Genomic DNA, 21790 nt, shown 5'->3' with positions numbered 1-21790 from the left:
TATGGGAAGACTATGTCATTTGAGCTATAGCTTATTAGCGAGAATAAGTGTGCTTTTGTGAAATGGATTGTGAGCAATGTCATTTTAGCTTGTAGTGTTTTAGATTAGGTTTTCTGAATCCACCTGGTAAAAAAAAAAAAACGGATAAGTTATGAATAAATTTAACAAATTCGACAATGAATGATTTCAAGCTAAAGTTAGACCAAAAAAGAAAAATTATATTTATAGGTCACACTTTGAAAAAAGGTTTTAATATAAAATGATTTTGGCCTTTTTCTTAAAAATTTATACTTTGAAAGTTTGATAGTTAGTTATGCTAAGAAATCTAATTGAAGCCATCATCAAAAAGCAATAAAGATTTGGTTGGGGTTTGAATAAAATAGCAATTATTGAAGAAATAATTTTTATTAGTTACATACAATGATTTGTCAATGTCCATTGGATGTAGCCATATGTTGAAGCTGCTATGGAAATGTACTTTTAGTGGAAGCCCTGTGGTTTTTAGAGGGAAAATAAATAAATAAATTAATAAAATAGATGAAAGCCTATGTTTTCATGTGTTAAAACTTTCCATTGCATTGCTTACTCATAAAACTCGCGTTATCAACCAGGAAAAACACAATCTAGGGTAGCCGCCAACAATTGCTCCCTGCACTTTGCTGAAAATAATAGTAACAAGTAATGAATAAGCTCGCCCAGTACAACATTTACATTGGAATGCTTCTCTCGCATTCAAAATTCCTAACTCTTACTATATGGAAAACCAATCAGTGCATGGAACAAGATGCCAATGCTCCAGGCACACAAGTAATGGCACTGCCATAATCTTCAGCCAAATTCTCAATATGTGCATCACTCAAGGGCCATCTTCTTGTGCTGTGAAAAGATCCAGAAAAGATAAATGTCAGTTCAAATTTGCATTTAAGATATACTGGGAATTGGGGGGTGGTTAAGAACCAAGATATATAAGACTTACTGCTCAAAATAAATCCCTGGAGCAAGCTCTGGGCTCTCTCTGCCTGCTCTGGAGTACCGGATATCTGAATAATCTTCTGTGTCGCATCTGGTCTATCCTCTACAAGCGTTACGTTGGCTCCTGACAACTGCTCCCATGAAAACATAAGTGAAAATGCATGACTTTAATTTCCAAAATAAAAATACAGACATATAATCATAATTTCCACAATCTAATGCAATACTAAAAAACAATTATCTCCTATTTTATTGGTCATTCTTGAAGCTCGAACATGAAAAAAAAAATAGAATAAAGTACCAAAATTTTCCCAAAGATTATTCGCATGACAAAAATATGGTCTAGAAAGAACTCATAGGGGGATCATCATGGACAGCAAAAACAGAACTCACATTACAGTAGGGCAATTTTTACGAATCATGTTAGTTTTAGCACTTTCCACTTCAAATATTAAGGTGAGGGGATGTAAGATCTAATAATCACATATACCTCACTTATTTGAACAAGCTTGCTTTTGGATTTTGCTATAAGCTTGGGAACTGCATACTCTGGTAGAACAACTTCAAGTGTACTCCTTGTGACAAGAGGCACAGCAATCCTAAACACATACAAAATGGGAAATGGGATGAGATATTGACAAGGGGAGAAAGAAAACAGGATGACATATTCACAAAAGTAAGACACAACATTTCATGAAAGGGACCAGTGGACCACGTACCTATTTAAACCACTCGGCACATCTTCGCGGCGGTCCGTCTCTTTCTGCTTTCCTGCCTCGGTGCTAGACCCTCCAGATTCCTTCCAAAAAGAAACAAGAGAAAAACTTATTTTTAATTCAAATAAAAAACAAAATTCTCTATAATTTGTCCCAAGCAGTCACTAATTATATAAGACTCGGTTCCCTAAGCTGTAGACAACATTTGAGATAGGAAACTGCATATATATAGCCATTGCAACATAGCATTGACTTATTTTTCAAGAAACCACTAGATCATTAGTCATTGGATAGTATGTGGCAGGTTCATATGATCACTTAACGATTACAGGCAAAATCCTTCTTTTATGACAAAGAATAATGAAGGGGAGGAAAAACTACTGAGATATAAATTTCCATAATATATTATATGCTTAAAAGTGATTTTCAATGTAGGTAAGAAATATATCTTGACATGGGTAAAAAATTCTCCCCAAAACCAGTCCATTAAATGGCAGATTAGCAAAATAGACAATATTTAAGATAAAATGTCAAGCAAAACGGACCATAATTAAGGTAAAATGACATTTCTTGCATTGCATCAAAAGAATACCTTTGATGGAAAGGGCCCTGGTGCAGTTAGCACATTCTGATAGGCTGCAGGAGCTTCAGTAGCTGAAGCCATATTATTAGAAGAAGATGCCTCAATGCCCGGTAAGGAGGTCAACGGTGGCATTGTATCTCTTGGAAAGAAGTCCTTATAAAAGTAACTTCTTAATCTTGATGTCACCTCAACAACAGCATCTCGTGCTGCCTTTATCTCTCCTACAATCTGCAGAGACAATAAAGGAAACAATATGAAATGTACGAAGAAGAAATTAAATGCTTGGTCTTCACTTTGGCCTTGAGGATGGTAAAGTTTTTAATCCTATCTACTATTTACTGGAAAATTCCTAATAGAAAGTAGCCAATTAAAACCCTACACCCATTGGTTTTCAAAATCAGTTGCACTTGGTAGAAAAGCAATGCAATAACTATTATAATATCTATCGGCATTTTAAAGTTCAACATCTATCATTTTCCTACTCAAGACCACATTTAGCAAAAGAAATTTACTGTAGTTATATTTAAAGTAGTAGTAGGTCCAATGAATAACCTGTACTAGCTCATCAGTTCTTCCAACACAAAGAGGTAATTCTTCTCTAGGCAGAATCTGAATGTTTGCACCGGTCAACCTCCTTATTTCTGATAGCGAGGCCTCTTTTCCATCTATGCATTCAATATCGCTAGATGGGACGACGAGCCTGGTGGTTATAGTATTGTCCTTATCTAGAACAAGATCAACAATACGAGTTTGTATATGCAACAAGGCTTCCTGTGCTGGGAACAGCTCATCATCAGGACCCTTAAGTACATAATGAGAACAGTTAGAATTATATCCATCTGAAAAACATGTTGAACAGCTTTTGGAAGAGTTTAAGTTGCAACTACTTAAGCAGGAAGAAAATTGCCTCTATGACACTTATAGCTTGAAGAAGTGATCTAAGAGATATTGCAGTTGTTACACTCAATACACTACAAAAGGGACACAGACAAAAAGAGAAAGCAAGTACCTCCTCTGAAGTAATGATTATTATCTGTTCATCTGAACCACCAATAGGTTCGGCCACCTTTACATCTACCCCAACTTCATTTTGAAGGAACTCTACAATTCCATCTGATTCCCCAATAATGCGATCAACTTTCTCAACTGGACAAAGTATACGGAAAATAAGCTCCTCTCCATACAGGGGCTGTGCTTCATCAACCATGGGAGCAGGCCCTGGCTCCATTCCGTAATTACCCAATTGGGGTTGGTTATTGTTTCTGGCATTGGTGTTAGACATTCGTGAACCAAAATTAGCTCCGTCTACAGCTGATCTACGAGATCCACCAGTCATATGAGGAACATAATCATCGTCGGGAGGGAAAAATCGCTCAGGTGAATGTGCACGTCCATGGAAATGACCACGGTCACGATGCTGGCTCTCCCTTAACCGTGACGATATAATTACTATAGCATTCTTCACGGCATTTACGTCGCCTACTACCTGCACCGCATATCATACAATTATTAGTTTTCAGTTTAAATAATCTTTAATGGGTAAAAGTTGCAGGGAAACACACCACATCTTTGGAATGACCATGCATTTCCATAACTTCACTATAATAACAAAGTTTAGAGGCCCCAAAACCAGAAAAAGAGAACCATTGAGAGCATGATAAAGCAACCGCTAGCAGTCTTCCACACTTAGTGGATTAAATTTGAGGAAAATCCGACAAATAATGTCACATTTGATCTAAATAAGTTCAACTAAAGAAGCACAAGATCCACCATCAAATCAAAATCAGTTACTAATATAATGCAATAAATTTCAGGCATACATCATAAAACAAATCAATAATCCAAAACAAACAAAAAAATGTACTCCAAACCACCAATTCAAAGTCAGAATGCTTTTGAAGCTGAAAATTGTTCCACCTTTCCAGCTCTTTAGCTGAAAAGGAAATGAAGTAGCTTCAAATGCTACTGATTCAGAAGTTAAATCAACTAATGATTGTTAGCTCAAATTATACTTCATTTAATTTATGAAACACCGGGTATTTAAGGGAAAAAGAAGTTAAAGGAATCCTGAAACGTTAGAAAAAGCCATATTCATTGTCTTCAGTTTCAGCAATTTTAATTGGTTGTCCAAAAGTATAACAACCACTGAGTATATATAAGAGTAAATGAGCAAAAAAACCATAGTTTTTCCCCATAGTCCATTACTCCATACTCCACAATGGTGCTGGAATTCTTTCACCACAAAAAAGTAGTTGTGTTCTTTTTCTCAGCATGCATGCAATTCAGACAATCGCCAAAGGTAATTCTACTTTTGTTGGTTGCAATTTGCACCTGAACAATCTCTTCTGCCATGGAAACACAACGGGGTAGATTGTGATCTCTAGGGAGTATCCTAATTTGTGTCTTTGTTTCCATCCTCATTTGTTCAATAATCTTCCCTCCTTTTCCCAACAAACACCCTACATGCATTCTCGATACCACCAATCTCGACGCCACACGACTGTTCCCGCCACCACCACCACCTCTTCCGCCTCCTCCGCCAGGGAGGCCGTACTCCTCATCCTCCTCCCCGACCCCGAACGCAGCGTCGCTCTCCAGGATCCTGTCGTGGATCATGAGGAGCGCCTCCTGCGCCGGCGAAAACGACGGCATTCTCCCCTCAGGGTCGCGGCGGCGAGTGTCGGAAATCTCGATGATCCGCTCCTCATCGCCGGGGATCAGCTCGTGGACGTTGATCCATGCGCCGGTGTGCTGCCGTATGGACTTTATTATGCTGCCAGACTTCCCGATGACGCCGCCGGCCTTCAAATCGTGGCACAGAATGCGGTAGCTGGTGGTAACCGTCAACGGCGAGTCCTGAGTCTTAAACTGGCGTCCTCCGCCGCCGCCGCCACCACCACCACCTCCTCCGCGGTGGCGGTGAACTGGAACGTTGTTATAGTGGTGGTTATAGCGGGGCCTGGTCCTAGCGAGGGTGTCAGAATCATAGTCCTGGTCATAGTAGTAGTTCCTCTTAGATCTAGACCTATCCATGAAAGTTTTAGAACCTGGATTCGAGTTCCGAGTGAAAATCCGTTCGTTTGGGGATTTTTGAAGTTATAACGCTGGGTTTCCTTTCAATCCAAGCATTATGTTGCGTGCGTTTGGATGTTGAAACATAGAATTGAAATTAACGAGTTGTTTTTGTTATGTATGAGTTCCGATTCGATTTTGAAGTGATGTGTGAAACCCTAGAAAGGAAGAGAAAAGGGTGTGTCGCAGTGACAGGGAAGTTGCAAGTAAGTATGTTTAGTTTAATTGAAATTGCAGATAGCAGAGTTGAGGAACGAAGAAAGAAGAGTGGGGTTGGGTCTATGTATGTATTAAATGTACTCTTGTGTTGTGTGTGTGTCTCTCTCTATATTTATACGCTTATAATTATGTGCCGTATGCTTTTGCTGCCAACTACACTATACACTCAATACTTCCTAGTTCCTACGTATCCTTCCATTCAACCTTTATAAGTAAATACTAATTACGCTTGATTGAGGTTTCTCAAATTAGAGTTTGAATGAAAATAATTTTATAGAATTAATTTAATTTTAATATTTTTTTAGTACTCTCAATATTCTTTAGTACTCTAGTAGGATTAATAGAATCATAATACAAAGTAAAAAAACATATTCCATACAAAAAAAATAACAATAACAGTAAAAGAACTCATATAAAAAAACAGAAATTTTATAAAAAATAATAATATATATATGAGAGTATTAAAAAAAAAGTATTATAAAAAAAACAATAAACATATGAATAATGAAGGATATAATTGGTACATAAAACATAAAGTTCAATCCAACGTGAAAAAGTAAACGTGGATTGAAGAATTTACAGCGTACAAATATTGCTAAACATGAAGATGAAGCGTTCAAGAAACTCAAACGAGCTTCTCTCTTCTCTAACACAAATCCAAACACACTTACTTCAAGTGAACAGTCTTTTAGGATGCAAAATCATTTCTGCTGTTAAAAAAACTTAGATGAATGTTACAATACTCCCTCATTGTTTGGAATTTTAAAATCCCATTAAAGTTTACAAAAAAAAAATTATATTAAATTTAATGCAAAAAACTCTTTATCTTCAACGTAATTTCTCTTTCCTTCTCTAATACCAAAATCTGCCTCTTCACTCCCTCTCTTTCTTTCTCTCTAATCTTTATTTATTTATTATTTATTAAACAACGTTTTTTAATTTTAGTGTCTTATTAGTGTTGAATTTTTTACTGAAATAAAAATAAAAAAATATTATCCCAAAACAAAAATAATAAAACAAAAAATTATTAATCCAAACAAATTTTAAATAAAAAATTATAAAATTATTTTTTTATTGCTACAGTTTTTAATTTTAACTCACTACAATTTTAAATAAAAAAAATTAATTCTAACTTAAAATGAATTTGAGACAAAAAAAATGCAAAATAAATTTTAATAATCCAATATTAAAACATTACTGAATTTATCCCAAAATAAAACAAAAACCAATAAAAGATGTTTTTCTCTCTCTTTACATTTAAGAGCTTTAAAATTTTAAATGCTAACTTTATTCTTTCTTTTATTGATGGAGTTTTAAAACTCCATTTATCTACGGAGTACTTAGGGTGTATTTGGCAAACACGTTGGGGAGGAGAGAAGCCCGTTTGAGTTTCTTGAAAGTTTCACTTTGATGTTTGGCAATTTTTATCCTTGTGAACGCAGAATTGATTCTGCCTCTAAACCCACGTTTAGGAGAAGCTCAAATTTGTAACTTCTGCATTTCACATTTCACGTTTCACGTTTAGGAGAAGCTAAAATATTTCTTTTTTACCAACCCTACCCTTCATTTTCTTTTATAAGAATGATACTAGTAACTATTATCTTCACAGTCATTCTTTGTAGTTCTTCCTACTTCTTCATAATTTTTGGTACATGATTCAGTGGTCCAAGAATCTTTGGATCACTTAGTGGTCCAAGTAGAAAACATGTTTTTGGAATTTTTTTATCAATTGTTACGTAGTCTTTGATCTAATTTTAATTACAAATCAACCCCATATATTTTATTTAATTATAAAAATAGTTTTTTATTTTATAAATTATTATTTTATCAATTATCTATTATATTTATTAACAATCAAATACAAAAATAACAACCAATTATATCCTCCATTCATCCTAATAATTTAAATAGACGGATGAAAATTAAAAAAAATTGGATATTGAGTAGATGGATGTTCCAAAGAAAAATAATTAAATTTTTTATAATCAAAGAAAATGATACACGATTTCAATGGTGGGATTGAATAATTAGTGATGGATTATTCACCAATTTATAATGTTAATATTAAGAAAAAGATAAGATTAGTTTATCTACATAAAAATAAAACAGAAAAAATTGAAGATAGAATTTTAAAGATAAGATAGATGAATAATAAGATAATTTCTAAAAAGATAACAAGATTGAAATAGCCGCATATCACATTTCAATCGATTGGGTACCATTACCAATCGATTGAAATTGGCAAAACATTCAACTTCATCATTTTCCAATCGATTGGATTACATTACCAATCGATTGAATTTGGCTAAAACTTCAATGTCATCACTTTCCAATCGATTGTATTTGGCAAATCCAGGTTGTTTTCGTGAATTCAATCGATTGAGTAACATTGGAAAGTATAAACAATCGATTGGTTTAAGCTTTTTACCATTCTACCTTACAACTTTCAATCGATTGTTTTGTGATATAGTGTAAACCAGTCGATTGAGTTATCATTCAATCGATTGTTTTGAAAAACCAATCGATTGAATTTCAAGAAAACACGATTTGGAAGCCATGAATGAACGTAACGAGATCAAAGTTAATTTTTTAATCAATTGGAATTATTAGGATGAATGGAGGATATAATTGGTTGTTATTTTTGTATTTGATTGTTAATAAATATAATAGATAATTGATAAAATAATAATTTATAAAATAAAAAATTATTTTTATAATTAAATAAAATATATGGGGTTGATTTGTAATTAAAATTAGATCAAGAACTACGTAGCAATTGATAAAAAAACTCCAAAAACATGTTTTTTACTTAGACCACTAAGTGGTCCAAAGGTTCCTGGACCACCGAATTTTGTGCCATAATTTTTTAGTTCCATTTTTTTTCATCAAAATCGTTCAGATTTATTTCAATCACTGACAAATTGAAATTTTTTTATTTTTATTTGATTTTATTCATATGAATTTTATTTACGTTTTATGGTATTTTTTTTGTTCATATGATATATGTTATTGGTTTTATGGAATTTTTATTATTTCTTATCTGTATAATTTTTTTCTATTCTTTGATGTACTCTATTTTTGTTTTGTATTAATTTTTTTATTTTTTATTCTGAATTTGTAAAATTTGTAATTGTAATTATTATATACTATGTTTATTATCAAAATTTTGAATAATATAAATTATGATCCTATAAAAAAAGGACAAAATAAAAAAAAATTAATTATAAGTAACAATAGAGTCATAAATAATAAAAATTTATAGTCTAAAATAATACTAAATTAAAGAGTACTGACGATACTAAAAAAAATTATAGAATATTTTCTTTTTGTGTGACATTATAAAATTTATAGTACTCTCTTTTATATTTTTATTTTTTATTGTATTTATTTTATTTATATGATAAATATTTTTTATATTATTTTTTATAGTATTCTGATTTTGCATGTATATAAATTGATGTCTATTTTAGTAATTTTTCATCTAAAAGTGATTTTGAGTAGTATAATCCAAACAACATTTATTTTACTATAATCAATTTTGATATAAAGATTACCAAACATAAATCACGTTAACCCAAACTAACTTATCATCAAAATCAATTTTACAAAATCAATTTTATGCAAACTTTGGTTTGCAAACTGGAATCCAAACACACACTTAATCCCATCCCAAGAACTTAAACCCACTTTTATCCTTTTTAACGTTTGTTAAACACACCCTAAAAATTAGCTTTTAAATTTATTATTAAAATAAAATAATAACATTATGCATCTAAGTGATTTCACTAACCAAATTCAACTAAATTGGCAAAGAATTAGATGATTTCAGAATATTTAGACCATTAAATGGTCTCATAACAAAATATATTTTTTAAATTTTTTAATAACTGTTAAATAGTTTTTTTTTTAATTTTAATTACAAATTAATCCCATATATTTTATTTAATTATAAAAATTATTTTTTATTTTATAAATTATTATTTTATCATTTATCTATTATGTTTATTAACAATAAAAAATAAAAATAATAACGAATTAGATCTTTCATTGATCGTAATAACTTTTCGGCAACCCCAATCGATTAAAAGTTTATCTTTGATCCGTTACATTCGTCGAGGGTTGTGAAATCGTGTTTATTAGAAAATCAATCGATTGGATTAACAAAACAATCGATTGAATTTCAAGTTCCCAAAACTCAATCGATTGGACTTCAGGTTATCACAAAACAATCGATTGAAAGTTGCAAGGCAGTATGGTTTGTCCAAAAATTAATCGATTGGTCTTATTACCCAATCGATTGGTCTTATTACTTTCAGGTTACAACCTATTATGTTGTTGATCCACGATACTTGATAGAAGTAAGTTACTGATCAGAATTTGGGAATAATCTAAAAATATGAATATATTAATATGAGACACATTCAGCAAAGGCAATCAATTTTTATACATTACACGGTGTGTGATGGAATATTATATTTACATTTTATATTCTAAGAAAGTTCCTTACTTCAAACAAAGGAATCCTTGGCCAATCCTTATATCTATCAACAAAATTCAATGGTAAACGTTAGCTGCATAACAAAACCGGAAGTATTTATCCAACATTAGGATTGGCTGCTCGAAGAATGACCACAAAGCAGGATATCATAATCATTCATTTTTGGCTGGCTGGCTGCAATGACATGAAAGTAATACAGAAGAACACATCCAATTCAATTATTCTCAAAATGCTTTTTACATTCGAAAGTACTTTACAAGAAACATGATTCAGAATTACGACCAAGGAAATCTTTGAGACGAGCTCCCTGAATACTATAGTTACATATTCACAAGAGCACAATATTAAAGATGATATCACAGAGAGCAACAATCTATATGGTTGCCTAGCATCTTTCAAAAATCTTGTACAATTTCTCCAATGAAACTACCTGCATAAAGTTTAAAGACACAAAATATCAATAAACGAAATAGATAATGACAGTAGTCAAATTCCTTTTCTAAGATTGAATTGTACATTTCTTCACATCACAAAGATCATCTATTAATAATTAGTTCTTGGCTCATTCAACTGATAAAAAAAATTAGGCCACACAACAACAATTATAACGTTATATTTTCAATTCTAAAACATGAATTTATCATTAAAAATACAAAACAAAATTATTAATACTAAATAAATCTGTTGTTCAGTTAATAAAAAATATCATCGTATGGCTCTTTAAAATAAAAAAAAGGAAATACTTCTTGCGGTAGTGACCTACGGAAGATGAAATTTGCATGGCGTAAAATGATCAATAGATATCATTTATTGAATTATTAAATAAAAAAGTATGTACATTACCCGAACAAAAGTTCCATCTGTAGCCATAGAGACACGTGGTTTTAGAAAGAGTTTCATCTGTGTCCATGTAGTCTTAGCTTCAGAAAGCCGTTCTTGCTCAACTTTATCATTAATAATATATATGTAGTTTAGATTGGATGTTGGTGAGATTGGAGAAGAAGAAGAGAGAAGTTTTTTGGATTTAGAAAGAGAAGAGAGGTTAGCAGAAATGATGTTCTTATGTTTAAAAAGGAGAGGGAGGCTGAATACGCATGGTTACCAAGATTAATACATAGCGCGTTTCAAATTTCAATCGATTGGATTATCATACCAATCGATTGGATACAGATAAAAATTTATTTACGTCACATTTCAATCGATTGAATTCTCATACCAATCGATTGAATTGGAATATGCCATTAGTCATGTACAAACTTCAAAACATAACCAATCGACTGAATTCTCATAACCAATTGATTGAATTAATTAAACTCGGATTGCTTTGATGAGTTCAATCGATTGGGTAATATGACCAATCGATTGATTTTTGGGCAAACCATACTGCTTTGCAACTTTCAATAGATTGTTTTGTGATAAGCTAAAATCCAATCGATTGAGTTATGAGAAACCTGAAATTCAATCGATTGTTTTGTTAATCCAATCGATTAATTTTCTAAGAAATACGATTTCACAACCCTCGACGGATGTAACGGATCAAAGATAAACTTTTAATTGATTGGGATTGTGACGATTGGATTTTTGACGGTTTAGAAATTCACTAATAAAATCTCGTTGTAAAGTATAGCTTCTAAACCAACAATAATCCTTTCATACAAAAATTTGTTTGTCACAAGTAACAAACTCCTAAATTCTATAAACCGAAGTATTTAAACCTCGGGTCGTTCTCCCTAGGAATTACAATGAAATGTCTTGTTATTGGTTATGAGTTATTTTGGGGTTTTGGATAAGAAGCATGAAAAGTAAATGGCAATGAAAATAAACTAACAACTATAAAAGGCTCTTGGCAAGGGTTGTGAGATAGAAGTCCTATCCTAGTTATCCTTCTCAATTGTGATGAGAATTATTCATTGCTACCACTTAGTTAACCCTTACTAATTAAAGGAAAGTCAAGTGGATGAATTGACTTGAGCCACAAGTCCTAGCCAACTCCCAAGGAAAGACTAATCTTAATCCTAATTCTAGAGAGAAGAGAGAGCTTCTCTCTCTAGAAACTAACTCTCACTACTAAACTAAGCTAAAACTAAACTAATGGTAACTAACTTCTAAAGTATGAAAAGTATCTAAAAGTATGTTGATTCCCTTTCAATCCTTGGCTTAAATAGCATCAGAGATGAGTTGGATTGGGCCCACAAGGCTTCTAAAATCGCTGGCCACGTTTGCATTAAGTGGGTCATGTGCCACCATCGGTGCGTCCGCGTACCGTGCGCGTGCGCACCCCGAGAATATACAAAACCATGCTATTTCTTGAATAAATATGGGTAAAAGGTGATAAAATCCCCAAAAATCAATACAAGATAAACCCTACAAATGGGGTTTGTCAGATTGCCAAAAAGTTATTACGATCAATAGAAGATCTAATTCGTTATTGTTTTTGTTTTTAATTGTTAATAAATATAACAGATGAATGATAAAATAATAATTAATAAAATAAAAATAGTTTTTATAATTAAATAAAATATATGGGGTTAATTTGTAATTAAAATTATAAAAAGACTATTTAACAGTTATTAAAAAACTTAAAAAACATGTTTTGTTATGGGACCATTTAATGGTCCAAACGTTCTGGGACCATCGAATCCGGTGCCAACTAAGTTATTATAACCTCCTCTCCATCCACGCACCACTTATACCTAACTGACTTTTAAATGTAAACAACTTTTTACTTTTAACGGCAAATTTTTTCTTCTTTTTCTTACTCTTCTTTTAAATTTGCGCATGCATGTTCTTTTTCTTCGTTATTTTCGTCGTTCTTGTTATCGTCGCATTATTGTTATTGTTATTGTTGAATTTTTGTCATGTTGATGATGTTGTCTAATCCAAAATTGATTTTGGATGTGTTTTTTTTCACGATTCAGTCTTGCTTGTGTGCTTATTTTCGAAATGAGTTTATGTGTTGCAATTATTATATAATTTCGGTTCATTTCTGAGTTAATTATATCGCAATTGTTATGTAATTTCACTTTTCGGTCCATTTCTGAGTGAATTAAGGTGCATTTAAACTCGTTATCCTGCACAATTCAAAACTCTTTCTCTTATTCCTTCTCATCTTCTGCTTCTTCTTCTTCATTTTCATCTTTTTCTTCTTCAATTTCTCATTTTTTTTCATTTTCTTATAGTTCTTCTTGTTTCATTCTCTTAAGAGGAATAAAATCAAGAAAAACTGAAAAAGAGAAAAAAAAATCAAACAAATAAGAAGAAGAAACATATTAATGATGTTGTCTGATCCAAAATTAATTTTGAATATGTTTTTGTTCATGATTCAGTCTTGTTTGTGTGCTTATTTTCGAATTGAGTTTATGTGTCGCAATCATGATGTAATTTCGGTTTATTTCTAAGTTAATTGTGTCACAATTGTTGCCAATGAGTAATAACTCAAATGGCATAGTCTCCCCATACTCAATTAAGAGGTTGCGGGTTCGAATCTCCTATTTTTGGTAAAAAAAAAAATTGTGTCACAATTGTTATGTAATTTCGATTCATTTCTGAGTGAATTAAGGTGCATTTGGACTCATTATCCTGCACATTCAAAACTCTTTCTCCTCTTTTCCCTCATCTTCTAGTGCTTCTTCTATCTTCTTCTTTTTCATCTTTTTCTTCTTCATTTTTACTTTCTTATTTTATTTTCTCAATTTCTTTTATTTATTCACTGAGAGGAATAAAATCAAGAAAAAGAGAAGAAAATATCAAACAAAAAAGAAGAAGAAACATATTAATGACGTTGTCTGATCCAAAATTGATTTTAGATGTGTTTTTGTTTATGATTCAGTCTTGTTTGTGTGCTTATTTTTAAACTAAGTTTATGTGTCGCAATCATTATGGTAAATTTCAGTTCATTTCTCAATTAATTGTGTCGCAATTGCTATATAATTTCGGTTCATTTCTGAGTTAATTGTGTCACAAATTCACAATCCATTATGTAATTTCGGTTCATTTCTCAGTGAATTAAGGTGCATTTGGAATTGTTGTCCTGCACAATTCAAAACTTTCTCCTCACCTTCTACTGTAATAACAGCAGTAACAAAAGAATGACGATGAGGAGAAAACACGCGAAAAAAAAAGAGAAGAAGAAAGAGAAGGAGAAGGAGGAGAAGGCGGAGGATAAATGCGAAGAAGATGACAACGACGACGATAACATAAAGCCCCGCGCGGGAACGTAAATGACTTGGTTGGAAGAATAATGTGCCGCTTATAATCCCGTTCTCTTTAATGAGAGTGATTTTTGTTGGTGTTGGGTCTACTTAGTTGGACTTGGATAGCAATATTACTTGGATGTGTAGTAGATCTGAAAATAAAATATATATTAAAGATGAGTTAAATAATAAATGATAATAATGTTTTTTTTTGAATTAATAATCTCACTATTTTTTTATAAATTCATATAAAATACAATTCTTTTATGTTAGAAACAATATTATTGAAAATAAGAGTAATATTATTACTTTTGTAAATAATTTATATGAATTTAATTTTGATGTATTGATAGTATAAATTATATAGTCGTGTAATTATATTTGTTCTTTTGGATGATTATTTACGCGATCAATGTGAAATGTAATTATTTTTATTGATGTGACATCGCGTAATTGGATACATGTGTAAAACTATTTTACACAAATAATTTATCAAAATTAAATTCTAATTTATATAAATTGAGTTAATATTTAATTTGATATCTTATAATAACAAACATAATTAACTAACTATTATGATAAGTAATATAAGAATCAATCCGGGATGACCCAACTAGTAAGATGGGACTATACAAATCAGCATTATCAAGAGGAATATCATTGAAGATATTAAACCAAACCTGAAAATATATTATTATGAATGTTTGGATAGTTGTTGCACATTATCAAGATAAAGATTCTATTTCAATGTTAACAGAATCAACTCATAAATGATGCAAGGGCTAGTTGATGAATTAAGGAATCATTTTAACATTAAAGAGAAAATATCAAGCTCTATAAAAGATTTTATTTAAAATAGAGGCAATCATTTTCGTGCATACAAAAACTATTTAACTTTTGATCGAGTGTTTTGATTTTGAAAATATGTTGGATTAGAGTGCACTTATTTTTTTTAATTAAGTTGGATTAGTACTTAAATGAGTTATTAATCTTGAAATAATCTAAATGATTTACAAAAGTGTAAGTCTGTTGAAATTAGAATTTGTAATTCATATTGATTATTATAATGAAAATTCTACTATTATTATAATAGAGAACGAATATAAGTCATATTGCTAGTAGAACTTAACGATAATAGAGACCATTTACGCAAAAACTTCAATGTATTTATATACAAAAACTTATTGATTTTTTATTTGCTAGTAGCATTTTTATATTTTTAGTCCCTAACATATTACAATAACTTTGATTATTCTTGTTTCATGAAAATTGAGAGCCATTGAACGTCAATACAAAATCTGGTATATATTATAAAAAAATTTTTTTTTTAACTCATTCTCCTAATTTTTAAAGGATTAGTTACTAGTTAAAAGTTTGAAGTAAATATATCATTATGAAAATGCAATTTGTAGGACAATTAGGTTTAGTTTGGATAAATAACTTAAATAAGTTTTTTTTGAAAAAAAAGTCTAAAGCATAAGGATTTTTATTAATTTTAGCTTATAAATAAGTTATTTTGTGTTTAAATTTTTTAGTTATAAAAGTACTTATTTTAAAGTTGTAGTGTTTGGATAAATAACTCAAAAAATAAAATTTTTTTACAGAAGAGAATGAATATTAAAATAACAATAATAACAAATACTTTTCAATATTGAATGTTTATTTTACATAACCTAATCACTAATATTGTGTATAATATGGTAGGTGAAAATAAAAAATAAATATAAAATGTGTGTCAATGTATATTTTGTTGCTGTTTTTTATTTTTTTTACTCCTATTAGAACTCCCTTCTCCTTTATTGAGGTCAATAACTTGTTATAATTAACTATGAAAATAATAGCAAGTTATAAAATCACATGTGAAAAAAATAAAATTAAAACTGAAATTTCATACCACACTTAAATACAAATTTAATAATAAAAAATAGAGTGATAAAATGATAAAAAAAATACTTAGAAGGAATATATGCAGTAGGTTGTTCAGATGCAATATTGTCTGAAAATGAAAATGGTGGTGGAGGATCAATACTTCCATCACATGAATCATTACGTGAAAATGGTGAGGTTTGGAACATTGCGTGCATAGTTATCAGAACCGAACCGGTAATTGACCCGGTCATACGACTGGGTCACTGGGTTACTGGTTCAACCGGTGGGTCACTAATTTACCCGGTTGATCCGGTCATAATTAAATAAAAATATAAAATTATAAAAATAAAATTAAAATTAAAAGTTAAATACATATTTTCAAAAATATATTAATAACAATTAAATATTAATTCTTAGATATAATTTATAATGCAAAAAGAAATTAGTTACAGTCAGTAGTATAAAATACTTTCTCAATTTAAATGAACAAGAAAAGAGAAAAACACAATACAATCAATATATCAAATTTGGTATTTATGTGAATGCATGTTTAAAAAGATAAAAATAAAAATAAAAATATAATTTATTCAAAAATACTATTATCCATGTAAATCCATACTTTAAAAAATAAAAAAAAATAAAAAATCATTACGTTTTGTTATATATATAATTTTTGTTATATTTAATATTAAAAATCAAATTTGCCACAGTGGCAAGGGGGGGTTTTGTTTTCACGCATCTCCGTGTTCGAAACTCATATACAACATTTTTGGGTACAAGTGGGAGCTCCTACGATGGGTCGGCGCTCCGCAGGTGCACCGTAGACCCGCGGCGGGTTTAGCTTGATCTGACGCGCGAACCGGTCGGTTTTCAACGGATTTGACCACCGTTGACCAGTTCGAATGCTTATACGGTTCAATCTATCAACCGAACCGGCCAGACTATTGGTTCACCGGTTTTTCGGTCGAACCGGCTGGTTCGGTCCGGTTCTGATAACTATGATTGCGTGAGAATGATGGTGGAAGGCCAGTGCTTCTAGCAGATCTTGCGTGAAAATGGTGGCGAAGGGTCAGTTCAAGAAGAAAATCCCAAACGGGCTGTTAATGCTAGTTATATTGTAGTTGTGCTTAGAATTTAGGGTGATTAATTCTGTTTATATTTTAAGGTTAATTGAAATAATATATATAGCTATTTAAGAATAAGAATTACTTTTAATACAAATAGTTGAAATTTGATTCCTTAACAAAACCAAGAGTTCCTTGGAACTTTTCCATATATTTGTGGATTAGCAAAAATGACACGACACGCCATCAGAAACGTAAGTGTTTGTTTTGTTGTTACCCATTTTGCAAAGTATGGTGGGATTATCAGGTCATGTTTAGGGTGTAAAAATGCATTTAATTTTAGCAAAGATGTAATGCTGATTTTTGGACTAATGTTAAGCACAAATGGTTATGTTATGAAGTGTTGCAGATTGGGCAGTAGTTGATAAATTAAATCTGTAATTAACTTGACTGTTGACAGAGTTGATGTTAGTCTATGTTGAGAAGGTATTTTGGCACTCATCAATAGATTATTAGCAATTGTAGTTTGTATTTATACAAAATATACTAATTTGTGAAAGATGAAAGAAGCAGCAGCATGTTGATAGCTTGAGTAATTAGTAGAAAGCAAACCTTATCTGATATGAAGTGAGGCACAACCATGCATTGTGTAGACAAATAGTGTTAAGTATCAAGTTTGACCAATCAAACTTGGCACATGACGTCAGTTTGTAGGTTATTTAATGGTCCAAAATCCTTGTGGAGAATATCATCTCATAGAAGAAGAGAATCCAATCCGTTAAAGCAGTTAGAGGCTCCTATTAACTCACTTATCCACCCTTGGTTTCAGTTTCAGTTTGAAGATTCTCTGAACCCTTGTGCACTGTGGTAGGTGATGGCCTTAACAAGCTCACATATACAAAGGTTCCTCTTGGGCAAGCTCCATAGCCGCTTCTCCTCCAACCACAGAAACCCCTTTGCTGCTGTTACATGCACAAGCAGGTGCTACTCTGCCATTGCCATTGATGCACCTTCATCTTTAGCTGAGGCTCCTGGTGTAAGATGGGGATCCATAGCTTTGCAGGGTTTAAGGGAAGAGATGGAGGATGATATCATTGTTCGCCCTGATGGCCTTCATGGATTCTCTTTTGCTGCTGTTTTTGATGGCCATGGAGGCTTCTCTTCTGTTGAGTTCCTCAGGTCTATTGCACCTTCAATGTTGATTCATTTAAGGATATGTGATTGGTTTCTTTGCATAATCTGATTTGTTGATTTGATGTGGCAAGTGCAAACTATAGGGATGAGCTCTACAAGGAGTGTCTTGAAGCCTTACAAGGTGGGTTAGTATTGGTTGAGAAAGATTTCAAAGCCACTAAAGAAGCATTAGAGCAAGCATTTGCCAAAGCTGATGCCAAGTTGTTAAAATGGTAAACCCAATAAACTAGTCTACAGAGTAGGGAATCTAATTGAATTGGTTTCCATATTGGTATGATTCAATTGAAGGTTTAGACAGTATTTCATTTTTTAAAGGCTTGAAATGAAGGGAGAGGAGGACGAATCAGGCGCAACAGCAACTGCAGTGTTCGTAGGGGATGATACGCTGCTCGTTTCGCACATTGGCGACTCATCTGTGGTATGTATTATCAATCTTACAATAATAAGTTTTGGATGCAGAGTATTCTGTTAATTTGAAGTGTCCCATATTGGTTTTATAGGTTCTATCTAGAGCTGGAAAAGCAGAAATGCTTACTAGTCCTCACAGACCATATGGGAGGAACAAGGCTTCTCTTCAAGAAATCAAAAGAATCAGAGAAGCAGGTGGATGGGTGTGTTTTCCTTATTCCTCAATTTACAACTTTAGATGAATTGTGACAACTTTGAATTCCAATTCATGGTTTGATAACTCAAAAGTATGTTATCTATAGATTGTGAATGGTAGAATTTGTGGAGACATTGCTGTATCTCGTGCATTCGGGGACTTACGATACAAAACAAAGAAGAATGAGTACACTCCTAATCTCTTCATTATTGCTACTAGTACAAACAGCTCAATGCTATTTATTTTTTCCTAAGGTTCATCTACCTTTTGCTGTGAAAAAGGATGCTACAAAAAGGAGTTCAAGAAGGACGATGGTCAGAAAAGTTTATCTCTCGGTATGTTGCTACAAAGTTCTTCCAATTCCTTATTGCTTAAGTAAGAATGGTTCTAACATATGATATGTTTTTATGATCCAGGGTACGGCTCAACAATGATTTAGTTGTTGCATACCCTGATATTTATCAAGTAGATCTTGGCTCAGATGCTGAGTTTATAGTATTAGCGTCAGATGGCTTATGGGATTATATGAGCAGGTCCATTGCATGATACCTAGACTCATTTCTCTACCATTTTTCCTTTCTTGCTAGATCACAAAATTTACCTTCACATTCTTGCTACATTGCAGCTCAGATGCAGTTTCCTTTGTGAGGGAACAGTTACAAAAGCATGGAAACATTCAGGTATTTCATATCAATACAGTAACTCGGCAAAGGGTCCGTGCTTCTGTGTGCTTAACTGCTTATGGTTGCAGCCATAATATTTAGAGTGAATACCTAATCCGGCCGTTGACAATTACTTCGAAAGGACTACGAGGCTCCTAACAAAAAAAACACCTAATTTGACCCCAAAACTTTATTTTTATGGGACTGATCAGCTCCTGTGCTAAAAAAAAAACACCAAAAAAACATTGCTACATGGGCTAATTAGTCCCATAAAAATAAATTTCAGGGGCCAGGTTGAATATTTTTTCTGTTAAGGATCTCGTTGTCTTTCGAGATAATTGTCAGAGGTCGTTTAGAGTTTTTCTCTAATATTTATTTCCTTTCTTGTTTCAGGTAGCCTGTGAAGCACTTGCACAAGCAGCTATGGTAAGTGTTTACGAGAGTAAAGTATGTTTCTGTTCTCGACGTCTGTGAATTTCTTCAAATACACCCCTAACTTTTAATTGTATTTGATTTTGTCCCTAATATTTTTTATTTGCATCAAAATTATACCTAAATATTAACTCCATTTAAAATGCTAGGAACAAAATTGAATGCATCGGAAAAATATACTTTTGATGGAAATTTTTAGTTTTTGTAATGCGAGTATATATACACTGCAGGACCGTAGAACACAGGATAATGTGAGCATTATAATTGCTGATTTAGGGTACGTATTTGATTATTATTTGGTAACAAAGTTGTGATGATTGGTGTTTGTGAAAATAAAAGTTGAGCATGATTGCAGGAAGACAGATTGGGAGAATGTGGCAGTGCAGCAACAAAATATGGTATTGGAGCTGGTTCAAGCCCTTGCTACCATTGGTATTGTGTCCATTGGAATTTGGTTTTCGTCTCAGCTTTCATTATAGATTCAGAAAAGATAAAAAAAAAATAAAATACCAGTGATCATCATGTATATACACAGAGATAGAATCTACTTGTTTTAGGACATTAAGGATTTGTCTTTTCTTTTGTCTTAAGGGGTTAAATCAATGTTTTATTCCTAAAATTAAGAATTTTATTTTAAAGCATGGATTGCCCTCAACCTTTTTCTTTTGTATATTCACAGTCTCTTATTCTTTGACTAATTCGGTTTAAGTCGGGTCAAAAGATACATACAAATGCAAGTGTGCCTGCTTTGACATTTAAAATTCTCTACCAGCACATGTATGCATAATGGATCCAACTTTCACTATGTTAGGCAAGCACCAAAAGTTAACCTAAAAAATAGTAATAGTAATATTTGCACCTTTAGATTTTGGTATCAAACTTGTTTGTTGTATGTAATTAATACTCAAAAGACCTGAATAATTTGGCACATCAGAAGCTAAGATTAACTGATATTAATGCTCGTTGATATTGAATGTACTGAGTGTGAGTGAACAAGTTTTATTAGTAGAAAAATGTGGATTTTGATCGGATAAACAGTTTAATTAAATTCTTTTTGAAAAAATAGTTTAAAAAATAAATATTTATATTAAAAGTAGTTTATAAATAAATTATTTTAGGCTAGGCCCAGTTTGGATAAACAATTTAATTAAGTTACTTTTGAAGAAATAGCTTAAACAATAAATGCTTATATTAAAAGTAGCTTATAAATAAGTTATTTTGTATTTGATTTTTTTAGTTCTAAAAGTACTTATTTTAAGAAAAAAGTAATAAAAATTTTTTTGTTATGAGAGAAGTCATTTTTTTTAATTTTCTCATAAGCATTTAAATAGCTTTTTAAAAAAGCTAGAATTTGGTATTAAAAATTGCACCAAACATTAATATTATATATTTTTGTTCCGGGGCTTACCAAGAACCGGATGATTGGGCTTGTTTGTGAGGCCCAAGTGTTCAAAGAAGGTGGTTTCCGATTTGTCCTGCGTCAGGGAGCCGCCATCCGGGTTGTGTGTTTGAGGAGATAGGGGGTGGTACCTGCAAGACTCTCCGATGCTTAAGTCAGCAAAGGATAAAGCAGGTTTAAATGTATTGGAACTTAGTTTTACCTGAGTGTTTCAGGGTATTTATAAGGGATGGACCAATAATCACCGCTGAAATAGTTCCACTTCTGATGGTCGATAACCGTCCCTTTATCTTAGGGTTGTTGGGATCTCTCT

At 32.0% G+C, this 21790-nt stretch overlaps 2 protein-coding genes across 6 annotated transcripts; one reads left to right on the top strand and one right to left on the bottom strand.

Annotated features, from left to right (window-relative positions):
- On the bottom strand, window positions 551-5682 carry LOC107605881 (RNA-binding KH domain-containing protein RCF3). Of its 2 annotated transcripts, XM_016307816.2 has the most exons (8): window positions 4603-5656; window positions 3281-3757; window positions 2824-3072; window positions 2281-2499; window positions 1692-1771; window positions 1463-1571; window positions 977-1103; window positions 551-876 (listed from the first exon to the last, which is right to left on the bottom strand). In XM_016307816.2, the coding sequence occupies exons 1-8, from the start codon at window positions 5302-5304 to the stop codon at window positions 857-859; spliced, it is 1983 nt and encodes a 660-aa protein (XP_016163302.1). In that variant the 5' UTR covers window positions 5305-5656; the 3' UTR covers window positions 551-856. The 2 variants fall into 2 exon arrangements, with proteins under 2 accessions (XP_016163302.1, XP_016163303.1); XM_016307817.2 differs by lacking the exons at window positions 551-876; window positions 977-1103; window positions 1463-1571; ... (2 more) ...; window positions 2824-3072; window positions 3281-3757 and adding an exon at window positions 3874-4204 and having other exon boundaries at window positions 4603-5682.
- Window positions 17628-20750, top strand: LOC107605880 (protein phosphatase 2C 57). Of its 4 annotated transcripts, none has more exons than XM_016307814.2 (11): window positions 17638-18365; window positions 18452-18592; window positions 18696-18798; window positions 18881-18991; window positions 19091-19170; window positions 19266-19319; window positions 19401-19517; window positions 19610-19664; window positions 20040-20072; window positions 20309-20355; window positions 20434-20748. In XM_016307814.2, the coding sequence occupies exons 1-11, from the start codon at window positions 18061-18063 to the stop codon at window positions 20555-20557; spliced, it is 1170 nt and encodes a 389-aa protein (XP_016163300.1). In that variant the 5' UTR covers window positions 17638-18060; the 3' UTR covers window positions 20558-20748. The 4 variants fall into 4 exon arrangements, with proteins under 4 accessions (XP_020961920.1, XP_016163300.1, XP_020961921.1 ...); XM_016307815.2 differs by having other exon boundaries at window positions 17650-18365; window positions 18464-18592; XM_021106261.1 differs by lacking the exon at window positions 20309-20355 and having other exon boundaries at window positions 17628-18365; window positions 20418-20750.

The sequence above is a fragment of the Arachis ipaensis genome, chromosome B07 (assembly GCF_000816755.2).
Source record: "Arachis ipaensis cultivar K30076 chromosome B07, Araip1.1, whole genome shotgun sequence".
Lineage (NCBI taxonomy): Eukaryota > Viridiplantae > Streptophyta > Magnoliopsida > Fabales > Fabaceae > Arachis > Arachis ipaensis.
Note: the sequence above shows the minus strand (reverse complement) of the source record. Positions and strands in the feature narration are given on the sequence as shown.

What these genes read in the sequence shown, in the direction of transcription:
- LOC107605880 (XM_021106261.1), top strand. Translation starts at nt 18,061, where the DNA reads ATGGCCTTAACAAGCTCACATATACAAAGGTTCCTCTTGGGCAAGCTC. An exon ending in GATGCCAAGTTGTTAAAATG is followed by an intron (nt 18,593 to 18,695) that starts GTAAACCCAATA and finishes CATTTTTTAAAG; the next exon opens with GCTTGAAATGAAGGGAGAGG. An exon ending in TCAGAGAAGCAGGTGGATGG is followed by an intron (nt 18,992 to 19,090) that starts GTGTGTTTTCCT and finishes TGTTATCTATAG; the next exon opens with ATTGTGAATGGTAGAATTTG.
- LOC107605881 (XM_016307816.2), bottom strand. Translation starts at nt 5,304, where the DNA reads ATGGATAGGTCTAGATCTAAGAGGAACTACTACTATGACCAGGACTAT. An exon ending in CAGGGCCCTTTCCATCAAAG is followed by an intron (nt 1,772 to 2,280) that starts GTATTCTTTTGA and finishes TCTTTTTGGAAG; the next exon opens with GAATCTGGAGGGTCTAGCAC. An exon ending in AGCTTGTTCAAATAAGTGAG is followed by an intron (nt 1,104 to 1,462) that starts GTATATGTGATT and finishes TCATGGGAGCAG; the next exon opens with TTGTCAGGAGCCAACGTAAC.